General features: G+C 39.5%; 1 protein-coding gene and 1 long non-coding RNA gene across 5 annotated transcripts in view; both read left to right on the forward strand.

Annotated features, from left to right (window-relative positions):
- The first annotated feature begins 7525 nt into the window (after positions 1–7525).
- LOC145449205 (adiponectin receptor protein 1-like) overlaps positions 7526–25087 on the forward strand; it is a 31524-nt gene continuing 13962 nt past the window's right edge. The window contains exons 1-4 of one of the 4 annotated variants that reach the window (XR_013918172.1): positions 7526–8020; positions 10351–10520; positions 11920–12106; positions 13005–13092. Coding sequence is in view for 3 of the 4 variants with exons in the window: in XM_080327682.1 (XP_080183808.1) it covers positions 7935–8020; positions 10351–10520; positions 11920–12106; positions 13005–13092 (531 nt within the window). In the remaining variant the exon portion in view is untranslated. Of the gene's footprint in view, positions 8021–8155; positions 8787–10350; positions 10521–11919; positions 12107–13004; positions 13093–25087 lie in introns of those variants that run through there. The other 3 variants (XM_080327683.1, XM_080327682.1, XM_080327684.1) reach the window with 3 other exon arrangements.
- Positions 13552–24975, forward strand: LOC145449206 (uncharacterized). The gene is made up of 3 exons (XR_013918173.1): positions 13552–14797; positions 15687–15765; positions 24068–24975. It is a non-coding gene; the product is annotated as an uncharacterized LOC145449206 (long non-coding RNA).

Consider the following 25087-nt stretch of genomic DNA (forward strand, 5'->3'; position numbering starts at 1 on the left):
TCGAATGGTTCTTTGTATCTTGAAAGCCGCCGTCCCCTGGGATAGTAGATGAACACGTAGAGACCATTTTGCTGTCAGAGAGTGTGAATCTACTGTTTATTCTTCAGTAACACGATATTTTATAGTAAACAGGCTTTCCAAGGAATCCGTTCAGCGCGCGCGAGGATAGTCCTACCTCAATGGTTTTACTGACAGTCACGCATTGTGAAATTAGTTCCTCCAAACCGGGATAATAATTTGAGCAATTGACAATATTGTCATCATTTGGTTAACTCTACTACTTATTTCTCAAATTTTTCATTGGTAACATAAAGCTTCGCCACAACCTATACATTTCAAATCAGTGTTAGCATATAGAAAAACGCTACCTAACAATCGGGATTGTGTACGGCTATGCATGACATTTGAATTGGTATTGGGAATGCCCCTTTCGTTCGAGGACGACCCTTAAATAACCAAAGGTGGTCAAAGTAGTCAAGAAAGCTACTCAAGTAGAAGTAGAAGTAGCGATGGAAAAATCTACTCAAGTACGAGTAGAAGTACTTCTTACATAAGCAACCTGAAACTACTTCAAGTAGAAGTAGAATTGGAAGACTTAAAAAGTACTCAAGTAAGTAAGTAGTTGTGAAAACGATCCTGATTGGATGGATTATAAAAAGGTGCAAATTGAGCTATGTGATAGGTGACGAGCTTGATCCATATTGATGCAAACCCGCAGTTTTCCAATTTTCGATAGCATAAGCATTCGTCCACATCATGGGATGAAAATGATTGTATTGATAAGAAATGCGATGCTTATCCTCTGTTTTCACGAACAGCACGTTTTGGAAAATAGCATGGTATGGCGCCATCCACCATATTATAAGAGCCGTAGTTTAGTCGAAGAGCAATACGGAGAAGTTGTATAGGATACGGTGTAAACACTTTGCGCAATTAGTAAACGTTAATAAAAAATATGGTGGACCGTAAAAATGCCATATTGTGTAGCTTTATTTCAAGAAATTCAAGGCATTACTACACTTGGTTTTATACTTGAACATGTATGTTACCCAGACAGAAGAACTGATATTAATTATAACTCAAAGTATATGATACTGGGAATTGAAAGTGAAATATAAATACTACTTCTAAAAGCAGAATATGTATTTCATGTTTTTTGTCCAGAAAGTTTCAAAGGAGTTACGCTAAAACAGCTCTAAAACTAAAAAAAAGTCAAAGTCCACTCTTCCAGATTAGGACACGCCATGGACATGCTAGATTACGATATGACAAGAAAATGCGAGATTGCGAAACACAAGTTTCAAACGTTATGATGAGCCATATATACTGTGATGAATTATTTCATAAGGGCGAAGGGCGACAATGTGGGTAAACGGAACCACGCCAACCCCCCACCTATAAATTGTATAATGTATATTCACCGATACTTTCGTGAAATCATATTGGTCACAACGTATCCACTGCGCGCGAAGCGTGACGAAAATTTCGGGCTTTCCTAAACTTTTATGAAAATTTAATGTTAATACTCCGTGAAAACAGCTCCGAAATTCCTCAGGCTGTCTTGCTGATTGGAAGACTGAACTACATCTACTTGACAAACAGAAAATAGCGAAAAGTAAGTAAGTAGATCACGAAATATTAAGAAGTAGAAGTAGAAGTAGCAAAAAAACAGATCTACTCGAGTAAGTACCAGAAGTAGAGGAAAATACTTGAGTACTTCGAAAAAGTAGAAGTACTTCGTTACTGACCACCTCTGTAAATAACTTGCAGGTGCCTTTTTGGCAGCGTTACAGAAACATTTGTATTGGACTGACAAATTAGCCTTTATTAGCAGGGAATTTACCAAATAGATTTTATGATCTTGTTGAGGAAAGGTTTCGCTCCTCTAAAATTCCCTGCATACCCCACTGTCTAGTCCTCGCGCGGACACGCCTCGGCGATCAAAAGAATATTGAAGATTAAAAATCCGCAACCAACTAAAGTGAACACTGCTGACAAGCTTCAACTCCGAAGTAGCATACCTCAATAAATTCAATATTATTAGTAGGACGATTTTATACCTAAAAAACGGAAGATTTGGATCTAAAAACGCTAAATGTTTACTTTTTTTTTACCTAAAGAAACTGAATTTTGACCAAATTTGGTGTTTTCGCACATCATGTTAAAATTGTACTACTTACCTTCATTTCTGGTTGCAACTTTATGACCTTACGAAGTAGTTTGGCCTGAAAAAAACGATTTCGGCTCAAAAACTGACCAATTTTTACATGAAGAATTCCAGTAGTTACATCACGTATTATGGTAGATATAATTAAAATCTGTTGTAGTACAACGATAGATACTTCACTACATTCTCGGGTAGAAAGTGTCTGTCCTTACTAAGTAGCTTGCCAAGAATGGAGAAAGCAGCAGCAGTTGTTGGATGACAACAGCCATTCAAAAATTTTCACTATGCGCTTTTTGATATAAGAAACATGCGATGCCCAAGCAGTCTTGCTTCAGTTAGGATATTGATATTATTATTCAAATAGGATATGTCAACCTATTTGTGTCATTTGATCGTTTATCATTCACAATGAGCAGACGATGGGCCGTTTACAACGGCAGGCCTATAAAATAGGCTACAAGCTGTAAAATATCAAATGTTAAGTTCACCGACAGTGCAAACATCTCCGATACAAACGAAATGCAGCAGTCAAACAAATGTTGACTTTGTAAACAATTTTGACGAATTTTGACCAAACGCTATAATTTTGACAAGTTTTGACAGTTTAAAAATCGCTCTAGTCAACAGAATAGTATTAGCTTTCTACATCAATATTGGAGATAGAATCAGTACCCCCCCCCAATAAAAAAATGTCATGTTTTTTTTTCTGGTCGTCCTCCTTTATGGATTTGACAGTCAAGCCATTCCACATGGACAAATAGAAAACGCCATAAATGACGCGAAACAGTTTTACTTTTTTCTGTCAACATACTCAAATTACCCGATGGTAAAAATTTTGTGATTTGTAAGAAGTGTCGACTTTTCGTTATCTGAAAATATGGTAACCCAGCAGCGCACCACGGTGTCACGATTCGCGTCAAACTACGACAGGTGTTGTAGCTGTTCGTCAACTGAAGATTTCTTTGAATGCGCAACTAAAACGAGGGCTAGAACTACTCGGTGGACCAATAGTTTGTAGTTATGTACATGATGATCAGGATATGTGATTTTAACCGAACACGAAACCGGAAAGTTTTTCCTAAACAGCATCGGATCCGGATCCATCTTTCGCCAAAGTGCCGTATCAAGACAGGATGCTAAATTTTCACAGCATGGTAGTGACTTCCTATTTCCTTAGTCTGATGTTTCGTGCCAAATTGAACTCGGATTATTTCTTCATCCAAGTAAAAGAATCAACTTAAATGCAATTAAATAAAGCAATATTCTAGGCGTAGTCATCATCATTTTATTACAATATTTCATCAAATAAATTCACCACAATATTGAGATGTAATGAAAATGGTGGCAGGGTGCCGATACGACTTGTAGTAGTCTTTTATTCAGACACCGACCTTGGTTTACATCATGTAAATAAGAGTGGTGTCGACTTGGAGACTGGGAATTGTTGAGTAGCAGTAGATATAGAAGTAGTCAAAATCATGCAAATGGGAAAAACATTCTGCACGAAATTCAATGTGTAATGAGGAGTAGTTTGGGATAAACATTTTTAAGTAGAAGTTGAAATACGCTAAAAATGTAAGCACCTGTGTGAGTGGATAATGTAGAAATCAATACTTGATTACTTTTAAAACGTAGAAGTACTTCGTTACTGATCATCTCTGTTGACGACGGAAGCAATAGACGCTTGCTCATCCTTAACCTGAGAGGAGCATAGTGTATCCGGGTCCAGAAAAACCGTATTATCTAGGGTTGACGGTCAACTAACTAGGGTAGATTTGGTCAAAGTGCGGCCCGAAGACCTATTCTGTGCGGCCCGCAAAAATTGCTTCGAATTCAAAACATAAAATTTTGTGATATGACAATAAGGGGGATGCGGAATTTTTCACTATCATGAAGGGGGAGTGTCTAAAAAGTTTGAGAACAACTGCATTACACGGTCCGTGTTTCAAATTGTTACGATATGCGTTTCCAAATCCCTCATTCGTAAAACAAGTCAATCGGTGCCCGTGATTACTATGAGTCATCATCATCCATAGAGGGTGAACGGGCATGTCTAAAAATTAAACCCGAAAGCTGAAATTCAAAGAAGGTTTGGAGCAATAAATATTTGTTTCAATGGTAACCCCGTCTTTTAAGTAGTGCCAATTAGGTCGCGGTGTTTCAGGAGTATAATTTATGTAGATCTGATGACAAATACACGAAGACATGCACTCGGTCGAGGAAGGGCGAATTTCAAAAAATAACTGTAAGCTTCGCACCGCAACAATGCTATTTTGCCAAGCTACACAGTGCTCGGAAAGCAGCGAACAAGACAATAAGCTGCGTAATATCCCAGATACATTTTAATGTCTTGAGAGAAAAACGCGGATAGGGATTTAAAGAGAAATCAGAAGGTATCATGTTTAACATTGTTTCAAAATATGACGGCAAATTAATATTATTTTATTGGTAATTAACCGTGACTTTCTCATTCCCTATTATCAACATATCTACTGAGCAGCGTTTAATAACAGTGTAATCCACTGCTTTCAACTTAGAAACTTAATGCCCCGAAGAACATAGCTAATTTTTTTGCCTCGACCGCCAACGGATTTTCTGCTTCCCACCTGGCCCACGGAGAAAAATAATTGCCCACCCCAGAATTAGAACGTTAGTTTGCACAAGTGCGTAAGGACCATGTCATTAGGTTAGTCGAAACGCGCCTTTGTCACATCCACACTTTCCACCGGGACATTGAAAAATAATTTCTTTTCACTACGTCATATTGCTAGTTCTGTGACCGCACTCTCAACAACAGCAAAACATTGTAGGACAATTGTCGGTTTCAAATTACCACCTGACCAAGATCGGATGTAGCAAATCTCAATTATGAGAAGTATGCCACGCCGGTGAAACCGTGGGTCATTGCGTTCTAAACGGCCGCGAGGCAAGTACGATCATCTGACTCAGTCGTTACGCGGGTAAGCATAAATCGAAAAGCACTTAGTTTCGATAAGGGCTGGCAATATCGAGTATCTGAGAGACTTGACAATTGGCAATGAAATCAGTTAAAGTATCCTAATACATCGAGCAATCTCTGCGCAAAAGCGCAACTACGAAAATTTAAAGCTACTTCTTTTAAAGAAATTCGGCGATTTTGAGCTGTCTTCTAGCAAATCCTATTCCATGATCGATGCAAAAACAATCAATATTGTGTTAAAATTTTCCTCTTAATGGCTAGGTGGACATGGCTTTTCTTTATTGAGGGAAATTAAAAGCTGTAAACCTAAACGGGAGACACTGCCAGGAATTAATAAAGAAACTCAGGTTGTTATTGTCGATTATGTTTATATGGAGATTACAGCGCAAGTGGGTTTGTTCGCCATATAGAAAGATCCTTTTAATATCTAGGGATGTGCATTACAAAATGCGAATAAGTTTCTGAACAATTCAACCTTCTTTCAATTGTATATGTTTTTTTCATGAAATAAAAGATTATCGATCTTTTTTAAAGCATGTTTTCTCGGCCCAAGTGAGAGTTTTGTAACTTTTCTAGTGTGCCCTAAGCCGAAAAATTGTTGAAACCACGGATCTACTATCTACTTGGAGAATCGTCGCGCCCTGTCATATTTGCGATCCCAGTGCATTGAATTAACCTCGGCGCATTCCTAATGCACCTCTATCAGAAAAAATGATGTCCTATTGGGAGTATGGGTTATGTTTCATTTTATCAAATTAGGTGTCGATGTAAGATGATCAGCTTATTGATAACATTGACAATAAAGCGGTTAAGGAAAGCCATTAACGCAGCTCCCCGTTTGACGCCTTGAAGCAACATTTCTAGCTTATCTCATGTAGAAGCATATAAATGGATGTACAATTGTACAAATTAATGCCCCGAAGCTTCGGAAATACGCATTAAGCCAAATGCCAAATTGAATATCGGCTGAATATACCTGGATTATCGGCGAAGATGTTAGTTGTGAACTGTATCGATATCGCCTCAAAAATGATCTAGTCATGACTATTAAACTACTATAAAAATCTAGCTGAGCGCTGTTGTTTTAAACGTGTGTGTTTAAATCCTTTTCCGCTAAAAGTTGTATTGTCAGCCGGAGTATCGATGTGGTTTCCCATCGCGGAATCCTTGGACTCTCGTGTCGTGTCCCTGCAACGTACATTGGTGGTGCTTGGATTTAGACACATACACATATATTACACATATATGTTTAAATTACGTTTTGACTTTTAACACTACTCTATCCGTCGATATTTTGCGTTTGCCGGCATTTCGACCTTACGCTATGGCTCGCTGCACAGACTAATGTAAACATACTAACTCCTTTCTCCCAACCGTCGGCATTATAAACGCGGATTCCATCACGATTACATCAAAATTGGTAGGGCGTGAATAGGGCTTTGCTACCAAGTTTAAATAAATATAAGAAACGACATGTTGTTGTTGTGGTAAGGGCTGGGCACAATAACTGGAGTACTCGAATCTGCATCCAGTGATACTTTTCATTATTCGAAGCGAGTAATGAGAGGTGGTTTTTCTGACGCGCCTTTCCACCAACACTGAATTTATCGACAAGTATTATATTTGGATGTTATTTTCCACTTGAAGGTTGTAAACCCCGATCGGTACATTAATTGATGTAGTACGAAGCTACGAGATTTATTGGATATTAAATTTCTATGAAATATTGATGAACTCACAGCATTGTCCTAATGTGTAATGAAATAAATACGGTTCACAAATAAATACCAAATTTTGTTTTTGTGGTATTATATTCTTCTGGTCGCAAAATGTACGATTTCGCCCAGCCTTGGTTATAGTCGTGGCATGGGCATGTGCAAATTACGTTGAGCAAATTGTTCAATTTCCCGAATTTTCCGTTTACTGACTGGTGCGCTCGATTAATCTCGCGGGAATCGATATAGAATAAATATCAACTCGCATAGTCATGACACAAAATCATCTTTTATATCGTCTTCTGTTTTACAGTAATCCTTTCCGTACCGATCCTACATCCCATTATTACAGTTTTACAGTCAATTTACCGCGCTAACGCATACCGAGGCTGGTGATAGGTAATTTACACAGTTGAGATAGCGTACATATAGATTTTGTGATCCAATTTCATGGTGAAATGCACAAGGAGAAATACAAGAAAAACTGCAGCTTTCATTCAGTCGACTATACATTGCAATAGTGCGTTAGCGAAGATGTATTTACAAGTTTTCAAATATTTTCAAGCAATATCATATTATATACATCTGATGTGTATACTCATACGCACGTATGTTTTTTAGTACATTATATATCAGATATATATATTATTTTTTTAAATAAAGTATTCTTCGCGAGATGCATGAATAGATATCGAATATTTGTAAATTGGACCGTGTTGATATTTTTCGGTTATCAAATATTCATACACGGTTGTGTAGGCCAGATGACATACCAAGGCCATACCAATGTTTATCACAATTTAAACCCTATACCATTCCATTTTTGACAGCATGTAGCGGATACGCGATACTGTACTTTGACCCTGCGGGCAAATGTTCAGGCTTTCGCATCGTATCCAAACCACGAATTGGTTCGCAAAGCGTTTTAAGTTTCTTCTGGTTGTCCGCAAAACCGTATTTAATAAGATATACGCGACAAGACAAGAGATAGGAATATTTTGAGCCTTCACGTTCAAAGTTTTTAGTGAAGTGTCGAGTGAGCGGTATAGGCTACATAGATATTGTTGTAAATAAAACACCAACCTGATGGATAATGCCGATGCACTGCATAAAGCATCGGGAAGAGTCAAGTCTGGATACATCGTTGATAAAACAGGAGAAAGGTAAAGAGACTAAAAAGTACGTAAGGAGTATATCAAAGTTGTTACGATCTGCAACAACATGTTGGCACTATACAGATATGTAAAGACGAGACACATTTGTGTTTACCGTGTTCATTTAAATTTAGGGAAACAGGAACAGTGTGCAGTTGGTTACAGTTGATTGGGGTGGGTGGGGGCGGGGATAGAGGGAATGCGAAAATATTAAGAACCAGTGATGAATGAATAGCGCTGTTTTGTTGTCTTATTCCGATATTTCGTATTTAGTTTCTTCAGGCATATCAAAATACCTGTCATTCGGTATCGAATAGCCGGCTTTGCACAACCATTCGCACGTTTTGAGGTCATGGGAGACTGATTGCGCTGACTGAATTATAACACATAAATCACTGAATCAAAATATGTGAAATTTCACTCGTGGATAAAACCGAGGACAGAGTATTGGCCGGTCGAGTATTAATTGTTATGATTCGAGTCGAGCGAATACAGATGAAGTCAACGAGCATTGAAATTATGCGTCCCTTGCTACTAAGAGTTAATTTACCAACCAAAATAATAGTTTCTATACTACTATAAACTACAGATTTTTTCAAAACCGCGATTGGTCATACCACAGTAAGTACTACCAAGCTAGGCACGTCTTAGTAGAAATGACATATCTATGAAGTCATGATCAAGCCAAAGATAGTTACAAAGTGCAATAAAGTAGGCATGGTTGAAAAAATACCAAACTATCTTTAATGTGATGTTTAACGGGGATTATATTCTTTGTGGTCACGTAAAAGGTACGTATTTGAACTTCTACCATATTTCCTACTCCTATGATGTCATAACGAGTCATACTCAAATCCTAATGACTCATTTACTCAATTTTGGGACACCCCACTAACGATTATTGACCTAGTCTACCAATATCTTCAGCTGTGTATAATTGCGCAATAATTTAATGTTGACTCAAAAATAATTTTGTAAGCTTGATTGGTGTTGGCCCAATAACCAGCTTGCTATGATGCAATTCAACATATATGTTTCGAGTCAGGGACGCGCGCTCGAGAGAGACGAGTGCGGCACTGCCTCATCGCTAAGTTGGAATCTTTTCCAACTTAGATTATAAATAGATCGAATTACTGAATTCGCAAGAATTTGCGGTTAGCGGATACTCAACCGACAATTCATCACTTACATTTTGCAATGCAGAATAACATTGAAATCAGAGTCATCCCCGCATATCATGAACCTCGCGTCACTGTTCCGAGTGAGAAATCAAGTGCACCGATGCTTGGTACTTGTTTCCCAACTCCCTTTTTGGGTATAATCTTCTAAACTAAAAGTTCCAGGGGCGGGCAACATACGGCCCACGGACGGTTTCCCGTCTAACATGATAATGTGGCCCGCGGCCCAGTCTGCCGAGATTCCTCAGTACTTGCTTAAACGTGACATTTTAGTGACTGTATGTTATTTTATACGTGTGTGCTCACTGCGCAACGTGCGAGAGTATAGCTTACGCGTAAGTTCGGCATTTATCATGTACTCAACCCTAACGAATTGATATCTTGGTAAATCTGGGTACCGAGCTTATCGAACTCCTTGAAATCTTAATTAAGGATTGCACCATAGTGTCATATATGGTGTGGACATAAGCATATCTCACGGCTCAGTTAAATTGGTCTACGGTCAGACTTTCCATTTGGCTAAAGGCAATTTGGCAGTAATAACGTAACTGTGCCATCTGAGCAGCTCAGGAGCACGTGCGCACGAGAGTGAGAGTGTGAATACTCAAATCCGTTGCGCAACAATGGTCAATACGCTTGTGGTCTGCACTGCTCTCACTTGCTCCCAGATGGCATCGTCGCTCCACAATACCAAACTCCATTACAATGCAACATTCGAGGCTGATTTTGGGGAGTTCCAGGACCGCGAGCAGAATATAATTTATATATTCGCAATCAGTCCCTCGGCAGCTTTCGATTGATACCCCTTTTGTCAAATTTCTCGCTCGGCAAGCTGGTCACGATAGGACAATTTGATTGCACCGTGTGGTAATTGATCTGAGAGAAGCAGACAAGGCGGCGTCTGCATGGCAATTCTGTTCTCAAATCTGAAATCTGCATTGTCTTCGTCATTATCGGCGAGAAATTACTTTGAAGTGAGCATTGCTGTCGTTAAAAGACATTCATTAAATACGATTTATTGCTTGTATAGGTGGATAAATGGGCGTATAATCTATCGATTCAGCAATCCGGCCCGCCAAGTACCTAATTTTCCTATATCCGGCCCGCCGACTGGAGAAGTTGCCCGCCCCTGAGTTAGATATTTCGTACTATTCATCTTTCGAAAATATCGTTACAGTATGCATGCGAAGCGCCGCCGGATAAACGTAACCTATTATCCGGAATGGTTCCCTATAAACGACCACCTTGCGATTTACCAACGGCATCCCGTGAATTGCGTGCGGGCCTGCGTGAGATCAGCATTTGAGCGGAACAGCGAGCTGCTATGCGTGTGGAGCCATGCTGTTGGTTCGTTATGTCTTTTTCCTTCTCAATCATATCATTAGCGACTTATCATTTTGACTTACCCATGTGATACTGTAAAACAATATGGTCAAGCAACGCTGTATTCTATCGTGGGAGACCTCACATTTTTGTAGATGATGTGGCATACAACAATCGTGTTCAGAAAGCTTTATATGCCACTTTCGGGCATTCATATGACTAGTGACATGCTTTGTCATGTGCGTACTATGCACCGAACTCATTACTGTAGAAGCTAGGTGTACATATACCAATAACAATACTAGTTTCTCGAACGGGCGAGGCGTTTGTGAGACACCTGTTAAGCGGAGATAATATATGGCTGCCTCTAAACTCACCAACATGTTCAAGTACAAATTATGGAAAGGCGCCTGTAAATATCAACGTTAAACGGGTTATTTCAAGGTGGTTCCTCCACGCATATACAGAACTTCAACCTGGCCCATGTCATCAACCTAAACCTTTCCTATAATAACATGGCGTAACCAAAAGGGGAATAGGCGCCTTTCCCAAAATGTTGTACGAATCATCGTGAGTGTTAGGTCACAACATTACGAAATTATGAATAATAATTACAAGTAGAATAATATAGCCTGACAAGTAGTTTCGGAAAGTCGATATGGTCGACGGGTCTCATACTTGCAGTATATGACTACTTTTCAAATGGCAAGGTGCATCTCCGCTGCATATTGCTGTAGAATTAGACAAGTAAAAGCGAAATGCAGGTAAACACATTCTAATTTTTGAATTGTTTCTAGGCTTTCAATTCTAATTTAATTTTTGGTTTTCCTGAAATGCCTGAAGAGAACTGAATAGTGAAAAACGGGCCAATATTGGTGTTGAAATATTTGCCATTCTCATGCATGTGAAAATAAGCTTTAATTTGATATGATCTGAACTTAACATTTATTGCATTTCACTCGAATTAGGAATCAAAATTCATTTCGAAGTTTTTGGGAATTCCGTCATTCTATGTCGACTCTAAATTGAATCAGCTGGATATCTAAGTCAGGCCGTAACCGATGGTTTTGTGGAATCCTCAATTATCACAACTATGGTACAATTATGGATGTTTGTTTGTTTTGGGATATTCACGGCGTTTCTCGACTACTATGGTCATTTACACCAGGCCGATATTCTTTCTGTATTTTCCGTAACTGCCGACTTATAGCACTATAGCCGACTTTAGGCCCACCTCTAGGCTTTTTGTAAAACACCGCTGACGCGGATGAGGTGGCGAGGAGGAGCCTAGGTAAACCTCCAACACTTAGATATCGGAATTCGGAAGTCGATCTCGGTCGGACTCGAACTCGCCCCCATTGGTGTTGCGGCCGCGGATTATACCACTGCGCTATCTCGCCACTCATTATGGATGTTATTTCAGCCTTAGTGATGACAATTCGAGGATTTTTATTATTCTCGTCGAAAGCAGAAGAAGACTTCCTTCATCCCGCGGAAGAAAAACTCGTGTTCCAACTAGCATTCCTGAGCGGGTCTCTTTGCTTTGGATTTTCCTGCATTTTCCACATATTTTATTGTCATTCGCAGACGTATTTCGAGGGCGCCTTGAAGTAAGTATATTTTACAAATTTATCGAGGTATTTCGATATTACTGGAATGTCACGTGGTCGAACTAGACTGCGTTTCTGAAAATGGTACATGACAGGAAACAGTCGGAACAGTAATGCTGTTCATCTATTTCTAGTGGAGTAATTATATGCTCTAATTTCAATTCTAATCTAAATTCTGGTTTTCCTGAAAATGCTGCAGGAGAAATGTGCGACTGTGCGTGCAGCACGAAACTAGCCAAGCTTGGTGAACAGAAATTTGTTATTGTCGTGCTCTCGTGCATACGAGAATGACATCTGATCGGATATGAGACGAACTAGATTGTTGTATTTCTTTGCTATATTCAGAATTTTATTTAAATTTTCAAGTTTTCCTTCCAATTAATTCTGAAATTATGTTTCCAATATAATTAGGAAAAACGATGTAGCTTTCTTTCTAATTCTAATCTAATTTGGAGAAGCTGCAAAGGTTTTAGTTTTCAAATTCTGCCCATTGCCAGGAGACTGCAAATAAGCGAAGACTTGATCTCCAATTGATGGTACTGAAGAAAACATGTCGATTACGAATTACTGCAGTTAAACGCCAACAAAGATATAAATTGATGATGTATCTGGGCTGATGCTGCGATTATGATATTTAGTGATAAATATTAATGCGCCATCAAGCAATTGGTTAATTTGTGATCACGTCCTGAAAATCACCAATGCATGAAATATGCAGAATTTCTCAAATTACTGAGGGAAAGTTGTCTGTGATTCATGACCTACCAACGCAATTGGTTATACCGTTATTCGCAAATTTGAATAGTTTCTCGCTCTTGCATTAGCGAATTACGCCACGCCATTATGATGTACGTAGTAGTTTGTATTTATTTACTGCAATATATTATCTTTTATTCAGGCTTGATCTACTTGGCATAGTCATTGGTACGCAGGGGACGTGGTATCCTTGGATATATTACACGTTCTACTGTGAGAGAATAACAAAGGTAAGTTTTGAAGCAAACCGAATCTCTCTGATTCCAAGCAGATATTACGAGGGAATAATTTGCACACATATCCGTATATGGTGCCACTTCTTCTCCGAAAAATTGAATATAGAAGGAGGGTTCTAATGACTCGAGCCTTACTCGGGTCGCACTTTTTCGATGACTCGACTTGATTTGAGTCATATCCTCGAATTTAAAAAATGAGTCGACTGGAATATGTGTATTGACTCGACTTGTACTCGAGTTATTTCTCGTGACTTGACCAAGGCATATGACTCTATACAAATCTGGTCAGAAACTATCTTTTATCTGTTTTAGTAAATCCGCTAAGATGAGAGGTGGTCAAAGCAGTCATCTTTTGTACTCAAATAGACGTAGCGATTTCCAAGTAAGTAACAAATCAGGTATTCTAGACCTGATTATTGCGAAAAAGGATGAAAATGCAGGTTTGAAATACTCTACACTGTAAAAAATAACCGTGGGTTTTGGGGTGGAATAGGAGTGGATAGGGATGATCTACCGTAATGCAGGAGTGTACCTCCCTGTTCCACCCCCGTTTAGGGTAGAATAGGCGTGGGAATGTTGCTCCTACCCCTGCATTACAGTGGATTGCATCCAGCCACCCTGGATTAAGCGTGGCACGGCGACCACACCTCTGATCAATTGAGGATACATATGTTTCCGCTATGAACATTTCAATCACCTGCGCTGTATATGTACGCGCGAGATGCTTGCGCGGCGTTGATGTCGCGAGATTGAATGCATATGTGCTCAAAGTCGCTGATGGTCAAATCAACGGACTGACAGACATACCATTTATCGATACAGAGAGAGCGGGAGTGAAAGAATATTTATCGGTCAGTCGTGCAAATCAGCATCATTAAAGAGAAATTGAACGAGTTAAATGAAGATATATTAGTTTGTTCATTTCAAAATTTAGCAGTGAGCCTGTAGCAGGAAATCGCAACATTGTTTTCGTTTTAAACTCACAATTAGATAGAGAGACAAACTTATATAATGAAATTTAGGCGATGCCGAGCTACCGATAAGGCGATACCGAATAAAGTTTGATCTAAAATTCTAATATCGTTGTTCACGGTATCGAGATAATATTATTCCATATTACCGTAATGCAACGCCTCAGTTATTTGCGCGGCGATCCCACGAAGTCAGCTGTGTTTCCGCGGGAACCAAATTGAAGCGACAAACCCCTTTCAACCACCGAGCTTTATAAACACAGATGAGCTAATGGTTCGACTGACATCTTACCATCATATTCGATCAACTTCTACTCTGAACTCAATAATGATAGTTATAATATTCATTTAGTGAATGTAGGAAGTGGCACGCACACAAAGTGAAGATACTAATATCCGATGCTAATTGATCAACCGGGTCGGTTACGCTTTAGTGACTCGCCAACCGAGGCTCGAAAGCGCGAAGCGAATGCGGAAGCTGAAAGATCGAAGGGGAAAGACGGCGAATGTGTCTTGCAGTTTTACTATGAGGCGAATTTCTTTATTCTCACTGCACAGGGCAATAGTTGTACGTTTTAGAATATGAGTCCGGTTCATCCTGTTAAGGGATGCGGTATGAACGCATTCTATTCTCGCTGGCATATACCGGTTACGGTATTTGCTCGATTGTTTCTGACACTGACGGTCGGACGCCATATTGGAGATTACGTTACGTGAAGAAAGGAAAGGTGAGACGACAATGCACTCATAAGTGTATTTTGCATGCTTCTAATTTGCCTTTTCAAATTTACATGCTTAAGTTAGAGTCATTGAGTCAGAGTTGTTCGGTTGAATTATAGTTGATAACAAATATTAGAAGTAAGAAGTTACTGCAATCCATGATGTCATTTTCTAGTATGAAACCATGCTAGTATATCCAGTATGGAATTGATGTCCGCAGCACACTTGATTGGTCGTCTGGCAGGCTGAATATCACTATCATGAAAATTCGTCTGGTTTACCAAGTCACCCTGCTGTCACCGTAAAGGCTATAAATTATGTCTGCTCGTGCCATAGCAGTCACCACAGACTTTGGTAATGCAAATTTCGTCATTTCTGAATGAGAATGTGGGCATCGTGTTTGTATATTTGATGTGTATGAATGCGAGTGCGCGTGATAAAATTATAATACATAAATTATAATTGTCTGTATTGAAATAAATTAAGCTATAAATATGTTGGCGGACAGCCAAAGAAAAATGCTCTAGGTAAAAGTGATGCTTTCAAACTTACCATCATTAGAACGAATGGTTTGTGCCTGTGGTACAGTTTGAGTTAAAGGGGCACTGCTCTCTAAATATGACGTGGTCTCAAATTAATCAGTACTAAAATTTCATCCGCATCAGCTATTCAGGACAGAAAGCCACTGTAAAGAAATTGTAGCTAAAAGATTATTAAAACTATCTCCATTTCACACTAGCTGCCTATATAAATGTATATTGTATTGAGGATGCTTCGTTTTCGCTGCTTCACCTGTTGCAAAAATGTTTGAGTTTCGGTACCACACATTCAATCTCCTAATGAAATTTTCATTCTGGTTCAGTGCATATTTCAAAATTTGACTGCTTTGCTTTGCAGAAAGCTGTTTCGACTTATGTACCTCGTACCTGAAGACTAAATAAGCGTGATCAATGCGGAATTGGTTCGAATCTTATGGGTAGGCTATGTTCTTCTCTTTCTGCTATCTATGTATTTATTCCAATAAAGCTGTTGATTTTGACAGAAGCCGTGATCTCTTCAAATATTTGTACCAAGTAGTTAATCTCTATCTACAAATTGCCTCTCATGATATATAGTGTTTATTAGTCATGCTGCAATTGCATGGCAATCAAAATCAGGCCATGCCTAAATACCACTGAGCTATATAAACACTGGAGTGCGCTACTCGCGATATTTACGTTGTCACTAGAAACAGTTGCATTGTGGGGGATAGGCTGGACGATTTAGTGCAGGAGCTTATGGAAAAACGTCCAGTTCTAAAATATATTTGATTCGTATTGGGTTTGTAGTATTTTATACGAATGGAGCTTTGAATGAATAATCATCGTAACATTCAGGATTTGTTTCAGACCAATATCTCGTGTTTATATCTGTGTTATCTGTGTATTTCGACATGTCGAAGATATAAGTGGTTTCGACTGTTCGTGGTAAAATAAGGTTGTCTATGTGTCATCTTATGTATTTTTTGTGGTTATATTCCTGATGTAGATTGCTTTACTCGCCGATCAAGATAGCGTAATGGTTAAGCGTCCGGCTTCTTGATCGGTAGGTCGTGGGTTCGATTCCCGGCCGGGTCAGACCAAAGACCTGATTAGTAACACTGGTATCCATAGCTTCCCTGCTTGGCGCTCATGCATTACTGGGATAGCATGGAGGGGTGGTGCATGACTTAGAAAGTCGTAAAGGCTATATCTGCACTTCCTTGTCCAGCGGCATATGCACATCATGCACTCATGGTACGCATATGCGCAGATCGTGTGTATGTATATCATGAGTCGGTGTATATGCCGCAAAAACATCAAGGACAAAAATAAACTACGTCCTTTCCTTTCGTTGTATCCAGCATATTTTACGTGTACAGAAATAACCAAGCTGTCAAAAGATGTATAATACCAGTTCAGTTATCTTTCAGATATATGTATCTATAGGAAGTAAAAGCATCTACGATTGCCAGCTTGAAGTTATATTATCGGAGCGTGCCTCGGAATTACCTATCCTGGATTCAAAATCTTCATACTTCAATGGAGCTGATGTGAATGCTATAACTGCCAGCTGTGAATATTGCTGATGGAGAAAATTCAGCATCATGGGACATATCAAAAGGCACTGCTGAAATCAACTGAATGCCATTGTGGTTATTCTACGTATTTATTGGTTCAGCGTATTTAAATAAATCCAAAAAAGATAAAGTAAAGATATGTCTGCTATGTGTGGCGATGGGGTAGTGATTTCTGTAGAAGTGACTGAATGAGTTCATTGAATGAGAGAAACAAGAAACGCATGGGTCCTTATTCAGATGTAGCTAGAATTGCCCAATTCACAGTGAAATTGGGGCTATGTTGGTTGTAACAGCAATCTGTGCACTTTGGGAGTTCATAATAAATATTAATTTTATCGAATCAAAACGGCACAAGATACAATCTAAATGGCGTATATGTATTTTATCATAATTACACCGTATTTTATCATAATTACACCTATAGCTACCCATATATGTGTGTACATGAAGCTTGGCTCGTTTTGCACTTTCATGAAACCAGAAATTAGTTTAGATTCAAAACCAACTGGAGATGTGAACATTCCAACTCAGTTTTTCTGCCCACGATACTTGCCTACCCTACTAGATGAAGCACTCGAGCCTGGCAAGCATTTCTGTGGTCACAATAACGCGCTGTACTGTCTCCTACCAAAATGCTGAACTCTCGTTTTCAGAAACACCAGCTTCGGTTATGAGAAACGAATTTTTCTATTAAAACAACAACATAAAAAATAAAAACAGATAAATTAATTGTTATCGACTTAACGTCGCCTTCGGCGTAATTAACGGTGATCTGAAAGTCAAATGTGGGATAAGTTAGGGCTTAATATCTGCGAACGAGGTATAATAAACGAACCGATTCTGATCTTAGTTCCAATTTATTGGAATTTCTTCTCTTCTTACGCGGCACAGGCACAGTCACATTGAAGGCCACCCCACTACGGGTCCTACGACGACGACATCGTTTTGGGGCACTGTTCAAGATAAATGAACTAACATATGAGAAATTGTTCACTTGAAAACACATTGATCGACATACCTTGATGTCACGACAACGTTTTTATACCAAAATGCGTATAAAATAGTAAAGAAAGTGTGTTAGCCGGTGTCTTCTACGGGTTTGAAGTATGTGTTGGCTAGACTTGCTCCCTTCTTTGTTTTCTTATTATCTGTACAGATACCCAAAACTGTGAGTACAGAATTACAATAATGAAAATTCAACGGCATGCGAAGAAAGTGGCCTCACCTCATTCAGTGGGTTAGCCGGTGTCTTCCGTGGGTTTAAAGTAAGAGTTAGGTATGTAAATATTCTCTCTGGCGACGCAGGGTTGGCTTTACAGCTTAACGATGGTCGATTCCAGAACCTTTGAATGGAAAAGAAAACAGCCACGAGCAAGTATGGAATAAAGCGATAGTTACATCTGTGTACCAGAGCACATATCATATAAATTATATATTGACAGTTAACCGCTAAAGGTATTGGACACTGAATGCAGCCTAATGATAAAAGGATGACAGATGTAACAAAATTGTTATCCACCTTCTTAACGACAACATCGGAAAGCGGTAACGAATTGTCATTTTCTTTTTCAACGGAAGGGTGAAGGTAATTCAACAATTGAATCACCTTGAGCCTCATTATTGAACATATGGCAAAGGTGTCAATCGCCGTAACAGAACCAGCTTAATGAAATAACATTAATGCCCAATCTGTGCTAGTAGAGAATATATTTTAATGGAAGCCTATAAAATACGCATGATCGAAAAAACACCTAAATACGTTCTATAGCCTAGATAGAACCAACTCTTGGAATTTTTTCAAACATAAAGATTTGAGAGCTTTCCACATAGTTTATATTATCATGACATTACGACTCTGGAGACACAACTATAAGCCCTAGCAATGACCAGAGGTGGTCAGTTAAGAAGTACTTCTCTTGCGATACTTCTTCAAGTTTTTAAACTACCTCTGCTTGAGTAGAATCAATAAATACGATGGCCATGGAGCGAACTCACCGGCTTCAGGAATCCTCACATCCAAGTTGCGGTACGTCGATCCGACCATCGATTGTGTAGCATGTCCAAATTGCGACTCTTTTAATTACAAAAATATCAAATAAAACCGCTGAGGGTTACTGAACCACAATAACTTACAAAGCCGTATGCGGATGAAAGGATCGTTCCTTTTTCTTCGCGTGTGCGCCATGTCCTTACTCCCTCAGTGTCGATGCACTACTGTGTAGCAACCACGCCAGGGGACTTGGTCGATTTGAATCGGCCGCCTGGATTTCCTTTCCTATACATCGGTTCTGAATGTGATTGCTCAATTGCTTGTCCTATGGGAGAAAGTCGTTCCACAATGTTATGATATGAGCTGCCACCGCTTCACTCAAACAGTAAGTACAACCTCTGTGAGTTAGCAGGCAGTCGGCCAACGCTGAAACCTTTTCATATCCGGGAACGTTATTCGATCCCACTGAACCGTCGACTCTGGTTTGAATATCATAGCGTCAGGTTCAGAAGATCCTCTAGCACAGCGGTTGACTGACAATGTGACCCCCCCCCTTTCACGGGGGTGCCAGTCTGGGTAAACAACGACACATTTCCTGAATCTTTAAAGCAGCGGGAACTTTGAGCGTGTCGTTGCCCTCGAGCTGGCGAAGATCATCAGCAAATTGTAAACAAGCAGCCTGAAAGTTGACTGACCAACTGTGGCAGTTACTGATTTTTGAAGAGAATCAGCTTTGTTAACACTCTGCGGACGTTCTTGTCTGATGTCCTTTGATTATATTCTACTCCTAGATGTTTGAATTTAATCTTGCAATAGGTCTTGGCGATGTCTTTTGTCAGAGTGATTATATGATTGTCACCAACTGAGGTGTCATAAATATGGTCTTCAAGTTCTGGGAAAGCTGGTGATTTACCAGACATGTTCGAAAGAATAGCAGTGGCAAAGGCGTTGATCAAGCCCTTGCAATGAGGTAACTTTCCAGAAGTAACATGAATCATTCGCTGGAAGCATTTTTCAGCCTCCTCACATATTGCAATAACACCAGTAGATGGTTTAGTTAGGCCACCCCTGTTCTTGAATTGCAGGAAACTGCCACTGGTTGCCGAAGCCACCATGAGCGACCCTTTACACGTTGGGCAAAGACATCGCTCAGCCACTGACTTGGCAACATAGCCAGCAATATATGATATGGCTTGACTTTTGTACTCAGACAAAGTTGTTATTTTAGGAACATCGGAGTAGTCATGCTCATCTTGCATAGGTCGTTTCGCTTCCAAGTCGTATTTTCTGATCAAGGTCGCGGAAGAAAGAGAGAGTCCACTTTCTTGAATCCTGAAATCATCCAAGAGGTCCAACATGGCGGTTGCGTCTCTTTCTTCGCAATTTCCTGATGATGCACGGATTCCCAACTTCATCAATAGCCTTTTATACGCAGCAGTAAATTGCAGACAAGTAGGATTATTGTTGAAGCCTCCTGCTTTACGGACAGCACAAAAAAATAGCTCAAGATGATCTTGACTGAACTTGTACATCAGCAAGTACCTCACCATTTTTGTAGCCACTAGGCGATCAAAAAGGCTCAGCGTGCTCTTTATGCAAACCAGAAATCCAAGGAATCCTGTTTTCCTGCGAGATTCAACAATAGGCTTTCCCGAGGGGTCCTGTAATTTGGCAATATAATCCATCATTTCATACATGAATGGACGCCACAAGTGCTGGTTTGATTCCTTTAAAGGAGATTTATACCCTTTTGCAAACGGGTTTCTCGAATTGAGTATGTCGAAAAGGCGATCAAAACTACGCAAAAACTTGACGGTAGCAGCACTACCCCGAAAGCATCTCATTTTGAGGTTTTTATCACAATATTCGATTGCATCAGCAACACTGCTGCTGATTGTTTGAGCAGCCAAATTGACTTTCATCTTTTGCTGCTGCCATTCCACATGACACTTCTTCAGCTTATTGCCAAGTCTCAGGCCTTCTGATGCCTGGAGTTTTTGCAGTAAAATGATGAAATTCCAAGAAATTTGGTGCCCACTACCATCTTGCAAAGTACCCCATTCTGCTAGGCAGTTTCTGATTAGTTTGAGCATGTGACAAGGATCTAGAATTACTTGGATTTGATGATCGGGTAAATACGGATTAGTAAAACTAGACACAATGTTCCTGGAGGATATATTTGCCCCTAATGCAGAAAGCATTGCGAAGTGACATGAAGGTCCGTCACATGTCAATGAAGCAACAGTTGCACCCGCTTCATTAAGCTTGTTTATGCAAATTCTGACCAAATTTGCTCGTTCCGATCCTGTTAAACCATTAATGAAAAAGTATCCAAGCGGGATTTTCCAGGATGAATTGATACAAACAGCCATAAAAACTAATGCATCTTTAGCAAGAGGCAAAGAATCATCATCCTCACAGTCAGTACCCATGTCTACATATCCTCGGTATCGTTTTCCATCCCAAAAAACCTGTTTGCGGATCGACATTTCATCCATCATTATGGAGCATATTACAGGATTTGCTGATGCCTCTACTTTTCCTCTGATAGCAGAAAAGGCAATACTAGTAAAGCCAGGCTCAGCGGGAAGTTTTCCATACCAGCGTCTTATCACACTTGGATGGGGAAGAGCCAGTTGAAAATTCTGACGCACAAAATTGTATGCCTTAGTGGAATAATACTGAAGCGTCATTGCAAATGATTGCAATTCCTTAGAGTATTTGACTCCTCTTCCACCAGCTTGTAGCTTCATACGTTGCAAGAGCTCACTTGGTAGACCACTGAATTTTTGTGACATTACCTCTACACACGAATCGCTTATCAAATTGTTCTTCTTAAGAGATGCAATGACCTCATCCAGAGTTTTCACTTTTTTTTGCAGACGGTATGTTCTCATTCTGGCTGCAACCAACCTCTTTTTAATTTCTGCCACCCTACGGCGTTGCTGTTGAACGACTTTTCGAGGAGACGTGTGCGCACAGTAGCTGTGGTCGTGAAGAACTACTTCAGGTTCAGCGGTTTGTGCTTCATAATGCCGTTTCTTATCTGGAACTGCAGAAGGTCTCACTCGTCGGTTGTTCGAAGCCTGAAATTTGTGAATTTCATGTTAACTAGGGCTAAAAAAAAGGTATAGTAATTGGAACTCAAACTTCATAAATATATAGTCACTGTCTAGTGTCTACCGTACCTTTGGCCTCATATATTTTGGAAAATTCAGAAATCTTGTCGGCACCGCATTCGTCCTTAAACGAATTCTCCCGCCAACACGGTAAATATCACTTTCTGAAAAATGATCAGAGCAGATGACCGACGATCTTGCTGGCTCCCAGTCTTTTCTTCTAATACATTCTATCCATCTTTCTTTCAGGGAATCATTGGTAGGAAAGCTGCGTTGTAGAGAACATTGTATCAGTTCACAAGTAATTCTATGATACAAAGCACACCAAATTGACCATTCTTTGTTATGAACATTGATAAAAGTAGCAGGAACATATGTGAAATTATCTTGTTTGATTTAGATATATCTGTTACTTTCTACCCCAGTCTACCCCAGAAGGATAAACTATTAGGTAACCTTTTAAATCTAAAGCCAAAGGTAAACCTAAAAAAACATCTTACGAGACAAATCGAACGTCTCGCACGCACAAAGCTATAAGGAACTCGACCACGGAATTAGCAATTTGAACTTTAGTGTGAGCATCTGGCACCAGAAATATAGAATTATTACTCGACTATGCTGGACAAAACCGTGTGGCCCTCAATTATACCTTTCCTTCTAGTCCTACCTCCAACCTTCACGACAATTTTAAGCAAGGATTGAGTACTAAGCAAGTTATTGGCTGAACTGCCCATACAGAATACAAACAGTGACCTGGCTGGTCATGGTATACTGATGAACTGATATGGTGCTGAGACTGCTGATATAGTCTGCTCTGATCATACCAACATCCATATACTTGTGACAAAATGTTCTGGTATAATGACACTTTAACATGGCCTATTCATTAATGCTGTGGCTTATCTGGACATTGATTGACTGTGATGGTCAGGAGATATTAAAAATAGAAACTGATTCTTCAAAGATAGTCTTGCTGCCCTGCATATTCTGCCATTCACTCACCGGTGAAATGTTCTTGGATGCCGACGCTTTACCAAAGACTCTTCATCGCTACTACCATCGCTATTACTTCTCATATATGACTCCATGGATATCTTTTTCTGCCTTTTACTGCACCCATAGGCGCAACAAACACTACCACCAAAACGAGATGTCTTCGACATGTCGAAATACACAGATAACACAGATATAAACACGAGATATTGGTCTGAAACAAATCCTGAATGTTACGATGATTATTCATTCAAAGCTCCATTCGTATAAAATACTACAAACCCAATACGAATCAAATATATTTTAAATCTGGACGTTTTTCCATAAGCGCCTGTACTAAGTCGTCCAGCCTATCCCCCACAATGCAACTGTAACATGGTGACAACGCAAATTTGCTTAGCCGGAGATGGCAGTAGTTCGGGGCTTGCTAAATACGTGCACCGCTTTTGATCTAAAGAAATACGTGCTTACGAAACGACACTTCGATGCACTCCTCTTCGATATGCTGTATCTTGTAATGAGTAGGGCTGGGCAAAATCGAATACCTGAGTGATTCGATTCGAGTATTCGAGTATCGCTCATTATGACGTCATAGCAGAATGTAATATGTCAAGTATCAAATGAGCACCTTTTATGCAACCACAGAAAATATAATACCGGTTATCCATCACATTAAAGATAATTTTTTGACCATACCGATTTCATTGCAATTTGTGACAATGTTGTGGGATGATCATGACTTCGGAAATGTGTTATTTTCACTTACGCGCGTAGCTTTGTACTATATGTTTCGTACGTTGTGATACGGCCAGTCGAGGTTTCAGGGCTTCCACAGTGGAAAATAGTATCAAAACTATAATTCTCGTCGATAAATTATCCTTCAGCGGAGAGGAGCGTGTAATTTCATTACTCGAAAAAATTGTCTTTTACTACTCGACTCGAATCATTAAAATTAATACTCGATTCCGAATCGAGTACTCGAATCATTGTGCCCAGCCCTAGTAATGAGTTCATGTTCATCTGCATGTATTAAGTGATAAAATTTTACTCAATAATATATTTTGTGATTGTGTTACAGCATCTCCAAATCTAGACCGTATTGTTTCTATACCTACCATTCTGCATGAAAGATATGTTGATCAGGTACGTCAAATAATCTTTGTTTTTATTTTGCAAGGTTTACATTTGATTCTCATGGATTATAATTTAGAGAAGTGTTTCGCAACTTTTTGACATCGCGGAGCGGTAAAACCTAAAAACAAATTTGCATGGGAAGGAATCACCATTGGCATTTTATTGCCGCAACCAATGGAATAAGTTCAATGTTGATGACTAAAATAGGTCTCCACTTTCACTTGGCTGCCAAATCAGCATATATGTATTCTGGCTGGAAATTGGGGCTATACCATTACTTTATCATTTGGCAGGTCTACTTATGGTGAGCGATACGACAACATTTTGCGTCAATACTATATTAATATTGTGTCTGAAAAAAGCAATGCCCGGCCCATGCCTGATCATACCTTATATTTCATAAACTGATTACTATATGGCAATGGTCAGGAACCTATGGCTCGCGAGCCATATATGGCTCTCTTGGGTATAACTCTTTGCCAAATATTTATTTTTGTATTGAATTGATCAATATTGCAACGAGTTGTTGGTAAATTTTAATCACGGCCAAAATAATTATTCTCGTGCCAGTACAAACATGTCTTTGAGAGGTAAAGACAATGTCGTCTTCAGGTTTAGGGGCTCGGACCCCCTCTTTTCAAAATAATCAAATTTAAGTTACTGTCACGCCGGCGGCCAATATCACTCGCGAATTCTATGTACCCGACTCGAAATCTTGAATTGCGGGATACGTTGATTAATGAAAGAGCATAGCAGACCTGGCGACGCCCATTTCAAAACGCAGTTTTCAAATACGCATTGTCTTCCTGATCTACGTCGCGAAATGAACTGTTGTGAATGTGACAATTACAAACTCAAATTACAAACAACGCCATAGCTATCCACGTTCTTGATCGGTAAGTATAGCTCTGTGTAGTACCGGCGATAAAATGTATACTTGTAGCGCAACATTATGTTGCCGCCG

Source organism: Botryllus schlosseri, chromosome 10, assembly GCF_051294905.1.
Source record: "Botryllus schlosseri isolate E-star chromosome 10, Bs_hap1, whole genome shotgun sequence".
NCBI lineage: Eukaryota > Metazoa > Chordata > Ascidiacea > Stolidobranchia > Styelidae > Botryllus > Botryllus schlosseri.